The 6,508-nt window shown below is 35.9% G+C and overlaps 1 protein-coding gene across 1 annotated transcript; it reads right to left on the reverse strand.

The window, feature by feature from the left end:
• Positions 1-4,449: 4,449 nt before the first annotated feature.
• On the reverse strand, positions 4,450-6,286 carry LOC115997363 (WEB family protein At1g12150-like). The gene is made up of 2 exons (XM_031236907.1): positions 6,084-6,286; positions 4,450-5,563 (listed from the first exon to the last, which is right to left on the reverse strand). The coding sequence occupies exons 1-2, from the start codon at positions 6,213-6,215 to the stop codon at positions 4,562-4,564; spliced, it is 1,134 nt and encodes a 377-aa protein (XP_031092767.1). The 5' UTR covers positions 6,216-6,286; the 3' UTR covers positions 4,450-4,561.
• Positions 6,287-6,508: the final 222 nt, after the last annotated feature.

Raw genomic sequence — 6,508 nt, forward strand, 5'->3', positions numbered from 1 at the left:
AAAATTTCATCTAGCACCACGAATTATATTCTACTATTTATGCTGCACCCTGAATTTTTGGTTTGTGGCTCGATATATACAATATGAAAGTTCAGGGTGCGGCATGAATAATGAGATATAGTTCGTGGTGCTAGATGACACTTTAACCTTTTAAAAATTAACATAAAAAGGTAATAAGTATATACTAAAATAATTTGGATAGTTTAAAGATATATTAATACATTTGTAATTTTTTAAACACAATAATAACTAATAAATAATCAAATACATATATTAATCCATAAGTCAATAAAAATCATTTATACAATATATTACTTTTTTAAAATTAATTATATATATTAAATTTATATTTACGGTTAACCGTCAATTGAATTTTCGTTTACTGTAAACCCAAATTTTATTTATATATATATATATATATATATATATATATATATATATACTAGTTTTTTTTATGCGTGATGCGCAAAAAATAGGTGTCCAATATTAGTATTTTGTATTAAAATTTTAATATAGTAAATAATAATAATAATAATAATAATAATAATAATAATGTCAAATATTTTTATAAATTGAATATTTATATATTAAAAAATAACTAACATACAACTCTAATATTTAATGTGTATATTATTATTATTATTATTATTATTATTATTATTATTATTATTATTGAAGAAGATAAGAAAATATATGGTGGATGCATGTGCATAGTAACAATAGTGGAAAAGATAACGGAAGTTATAACGGTATGGGTATATTTGTCCAAAATATTTTGTAGTACAACTTTTAAAGCATAATGTACAAAAAAAACTTAACGGAAAAAACGGACATAAATGAGGGGATATAACTTTCATTCACATTTATTATTATTTAGATATATACATATATATATATATATATATATATATATATATATATATATATATATATATATATATATATATATATAAACACTAATGTTAGTAATATAATCAAGTTGACAAGACATATTTAATGTTGTAAATTTATTATTGTAGCATTGATTTATTTTAATAATTGTTTTTATTATTCATTTGGCGGGCCTCCACCGGCCCGTCAAACTCGTCCCGCCAAAGCCCGCGTGTAAGGCGGGGGCGGGCTTTGGGCGGGCTAAAAAGCCCGCCAAAATACAGGTCTAAAATATCATAGCCCGCCCCGTCCTTTTCACAGGGCGGGACGGACTTACCAGGCGAGCTAAGCTCGTTTTGACGACTCTAATATTGAGTTAATTCCAGCAATGGTCCTCCGACTATGTTGATTTTTCAAAATTGGTCCTCGTCTTTTAATTTGGACGAAAAAGACACTTGAGTATTGAATGTGTTCCAACAATGGTCCTTCTGTTTAACTTCAGTTAGTTAGGCGTTAAGTTAGGGGCTAAAATGGTCTTTTCATAGCTAGCATTCTTCTTCGTCATGTTAATTAGTATATGTATTATAACTTAACAATAGCTTTCTTAACATAATAAATCTGCCTGAAAAGGGAAGAGGATGAGGGGAGTCGTCGGTCTACGCCGCTGGTTCACCGAACTGACTCTGTCGCCGTCGCTGCTTGTCGGAGGGAGCTCGCCGCCGCACCAGGGGAAGAGGTCGCCAACAGAGAAGGGAGGAAAAGAGGAGTCACAAATCTGCAAATAGATAAGTCAAAGCACAAAAACTGCACATGCAAGCCTAACTGCTCTCTATGTGATAGTCCCTTGACACCAATCAAACAATCAGCAAATTGATAAGCCAAAGCACAAAAACTTTATCCATCACAAATCTAGTGTGCCTCTATATAAAAAATAAAATAAAATTTAAACACCTACTTTTCATCAAATATTTGATATCCTATTGACAGCAATGTATATATATATAGATATGTATTCAACAAAGAAGCAATTCTGGCAACAAAATGCATAGATCAGTAGGGGAAAAGAAATGTAAAGAAAAAGAAAGGGGGAAAAGCCTAGCCTCACAATTTCATCTATGAATCATTGATCTCAATAAATAAAAATAACTACCCAGATCACTTGGCAACAAATAAATGGATATCACAAATTAAGAACTCAAAAAAACTCCAAATCAAAGAATGAAACATGTCTAAAATCAAAGAATGAAACCTGTCCTGATTCAGGACGCACATAAACCCACAAAAGAAAAATTGAAAATCGGCCGGCAGTGGAGTGACAAACCGGAGTCGAGAGTAGCAACGGCCACCGCCATCTAGTTCGTCGTCGTTGATCTCCTGTTATAAGCAACCACCGTCAGCTGTGGCCGCTGTTGTTCTACTCACGTTGCTGATCTTTTGAGACTTGGAAAATGCATCCTAAAGCCTTTTGCAATCAAGAAGATAGGCAAAACCATATGCCATGTTCTTCAAGGTTGCGTCGTGCAGTTTTGCAGATGAGGTGGAGGTGCCGGTGGCGCCCGTGGAGAAGAAAATTGTTTTGCACCTCTTTTGCACCCATCACAGCCACTTCTTTTGCACCCATCTCACTCAGACTCTACTTTAAGTTTTGAAATGACTACTTTACCCCTTAATTTAACTTTCACTTAACCTTCATATGACGGAAGGACCATTGTTGGGAGTTTGGGACAAATTTAATAGTTAAGTGTCTAAATTGTCCAAATTAAAATACGAGGATCAATTTTGGAAAATCAACATAGTCGGTGGACCATTGATGGAATTAACTCGACTAATATTCATTGAGAAAGGAATTTACACCTAAATTTTATACAAAACATCAACTAAGGCCCTTTTTGGTAAAAAAATTAGACTATCAGCCAATTTTGGCTTATTTGACCACTATTAATTGTTTGACTTAGTTAAAAAATCAATATAAGTGTTTGGTTAATTGTTTGACTTAGTTAAAAAATCAATATAAGTGTTTGGTTAATAAGTTTTTTGTAACTCCAAAATACTAAAATTCAAAAGACTACTCAAAGCAACCTTTTCAATTAGCTTTTTGAGAAAAGAAATTATACCAAATAGTTATCATTTATCAGCTAATTTACCAAACACCTTTTTACAATCAACTAATATTATCAACTAATCGTACCTTCTAATCCAATCAGCTAACAACTATTAGCTAACAAGCATTTACCAAACAAGGCCTAAGTCTTTGTAGTTTTAAAATATGTAATTATACTCATCAACATTTTATTTCAAAATTTCATGCATTAAAATTCACGAATCAATTATAAACCTGTCATAGTCAATTACTATCGTTCTGGCATAAATTTGACAAAGTCCAACAGTCAACAATCGCAGTTCCTACTACCAATTTTGGTTGGTTGCCTTGCCTGGGAAAAGGAATGAAGGCGACCGTTTCTAACTGCCTTCCCTTGGAGAAAGCAATTGATTCTAGTTGCCTTCTTTTGGAGAAGGTGACAAAAATGGAGAACAAAATTCATCGATTAGAAGAAGACGATAATCAATGGCCAGCAACGGTGGTCAATGGTAATCAATGGTAGTTAATGATGTAATTTTACCAGTAACCTATCGGTTATTAGTAAATTGGAGTTATTTAATTGATTTTTAACAAGTTGAATTAAAATTATTACGCCTTTTAAATATTTAAGGATCAAATTATTCTAATCAAATAAATCCTTTTTCCATCCTTCAAATATACTCCGTACAAGGTTACGAAAATGATGAATTTTAGTGCGTGCTCATACATGTATATTGTAGCTTGGTGATAGAGAACTCAACATGAGCTAATGAAAGCAAGAATATGATCCACAAGTCGTTGAGATAAACGATCCTAGTATAGATACAGACTTACAGTGTGTCAACACCCGGCAATCGGAGCCCTTGAATGATGAGCTGCAAGAAGATGAGTGCTTGAATGAAGCATCTAGAGGGTGTGGTACTAAGTCTATATTAAAGTGTTATATTTTCAGTAATATATAATATAAGAGTGAGATGCAATTGAAACATAAAGAACATGTATAACCTAGTTGATATATGATAGGTCAGTTTTATAATCTAAATAGGTGATTATAAAATGTTGGGGCGAGGCCATCAATTGATGACTAGGGGAATCTTGGTGGAAATTGGTGAAAGGTTGAGTCCAGCACTATGTCTCTTGAAAATGTAATGGTGGTCTATGAGGAAATAAAGTCATGCCATCAGCTATAAGATATAGAATAGTGGTAAGCGCTAGATCTAACAAGTTGTACCAAAGTCAAGTCCCAACAAGGTAAAAAAAAAATTGTACAGTTACAACTAGCAAGTGTTGGGAGATAGAATTATTGGACGGCGGCCGGTGAAGGGTCAAGTCCAACAATACCTTACCTGCCTTAGCTACAAGCTATAATTTTAACGTAGTAATAAACGTTTAATGTTAACAAGTGGTATTAGAACCATGTCATGGTTTCGAGTCGTGGAAAATTATAGATACAATACAGTTGCACCTTCACTACAAGCTATAGCACTAAGTTACTTTAGATAAATCTCATTTGTGATATATAGGTACTAGAGTGCAGTTTGAAAAAACAAAAATTCACTTTACATCAAGGCATCTCTACAATTCACTAAAAATCAGAGGAAGTTTGTGTACTTAAAATTTCATTTTGAGAACCTTGCCCAAGGGTTCAACAATTGTAGTCACTGGACTACCATAATCATAGTACTCAAATTTATCCATCTTTTCTCTAGATATGGAGTCCTCTCGCAAGGCTGCTAAAGCCTGCTTCCTCTTCTCCTTCAACTCCCTCCATCTCATTATCCTGTTTTCCAGTCTCGCTTTCGCGTTCTCAGCCGCCTCCGCTCTGCTGATTGCTTGCTCCGCCCTCGTCCTGAACTCTCCCACCTTCTGCATTGCGATCTCCACTTCTCTGTTCAATCTTTCTAGTTCTCGCAACTGATCCGATTCTCGTTCTTCGCGTATTTCTTCTGCAATTTTGTGTTGCTTCGATTCTAACGCTAACCGCTCAAGCACGAGGGTTAGGGATAGCTTGTCGCTTATGGCTCGAGCTTCTGCGGCCTCCGATTCGGCTGTTTTTGATTTCTGTTTATGAATCTCGGCTTTCAGCAATGCGATTTCTTCCTGGGCGTTTGAATTATTGTCTTCGTTGTCTCTGTTGATTTCGTGCTCTAGGTGTTTGATCTGTGTCTCCAGTGAAGTGATGTGATCGGATTGGTCCCGGATCTTCTTTTCCGCCGTCTCCGCGCGTCTCAGCGCCTCGGCTTTTGCGTCTCCGGCCGCCACCGCTTGGGTTTCCAGGCGGAATATCTCCGCTTGCGCCGCCCTCAGCTCCGCCACGGCGCAAGATAGCTGTTCTCGGAGCCTTGCGGACTCTGTTATTGTATGATCTGACATCTCCTTCATCTTCAACTCCAGCTCCTCCGCGCGATCCTTGTGTAATCTGCACTCGTTCAGGTACACATCTCTCTCAAACGCGGAGCTCATTATCTGCGCTAAAAGCTCCTCCACTGCGCTCTCGTTCTGGCTTAGCCGAAACAATGCTTGCTTGTGCGCTGAATCCTTCGCCTCCAGCTGAAGTTTTAGGCTCGCAAATTCTTTCAAAACTGCCTCCAGATCTTTCTCTTTCTCTTGTTCCTGTTTCAAAGCAACATTGCATCAGCAATACAAATCAAAAATCCTATGCAGCGGGCAGTGTGGAAATTATGTTCAAAGTGGACAAATCTCTTGTGTGCATTGACTTTTGATTCCGTTTGTTAACCATTGAGTTATCATGATTTAGCTTACTAGTTCAGTAGACAGTATTTAGAAGAAGACATCAAGGTTCGAAACTCGACTGTGTAAAATTATGTTCAAAATAACTAGATTCCTTTTGCTCACAGACATTTGACCCTTTTGGACCACTGAGTTCTCCTTAGGGTTAGGGTTCAACCTTTTTGGGAAAGGGGAATAATAAAAAACCCTTCCCCTAGCTGTTATAAATTAAAATAGTCACCTATAAACTAAGATAAGGGGCAACTCAAGCTAAGAAGCGTTCTTCTTGATTTGAGCGTGCCTGCTAGTGTTATATGGCACACACTCTCAGATAGTAATTGTGAGTTTTCCCATGACCCAAAAAAGATAAAATTATGCAAATTAAAAAGAAATTTGAACATACATTCTTGATCCTGGGGCTGGTTTTCCTCTGGTCACCAAACAAAGAAAGTGCAGCTTGGACTGATTCAAAGGGCTTTGAATCAATGATTTCCCCCATGTTAAACTTCTCCTCCAAATAATCCAAGCTTTTCATGAGTATTACTGTCTTCTTTTTTTGCAATCCAATAAAATGGATGTTGGAATTAGTTGAAGATCATTCATAGTGTATGTAGTGGGTTATATGGAGTTTGAAATTGTTAAAGAATAATCAGAGAAATGATTCTGAGATTCCTAGGCGGAGATTCATACAATGCCGTGTTGGAGGCCATTGTTTTATCAGCTGTTTCTTGTTTAGTCGTTTAGGAAACGTCGTCCAAGAGACTGAACAATTAAATTTTGTTTTGTTATTATTTCCTTGACTATATGCACAGATGCGTTTAGCTTCAC

The sequence above is a fragment of the Ipomoea triloba genome, chromosome 11 (genome assembly GCF_003576645.1).
Source record: "Ipomoea triloba cultivar NCNSP0323 chromosome 11, ASM357664v1".
Classification (NCBI taxonomy): Eukaryota; Viridiplantae; Streptophyta; class Magnoliopsida; order Solanales; family Convolvulaceae; genus Ipomoea; species Ipomoea triloba.

Coding starts and splice junctions, on each gene's coding strand:
- LOC115997363 (XM_031236907.1), bottom strand. CDS start 6,215: ATGAAAAGCTTGGATTATTTGGAGGAGAAGTTTAACATGGGGGAAATC. Junction 5,564..6,083: donor CCAGCCCCAGGATCAAGAAT/GTATGTTCAAAT, acceptor GCTTTGAAACAG/GAACAAGAGAAAGAGAAAGA.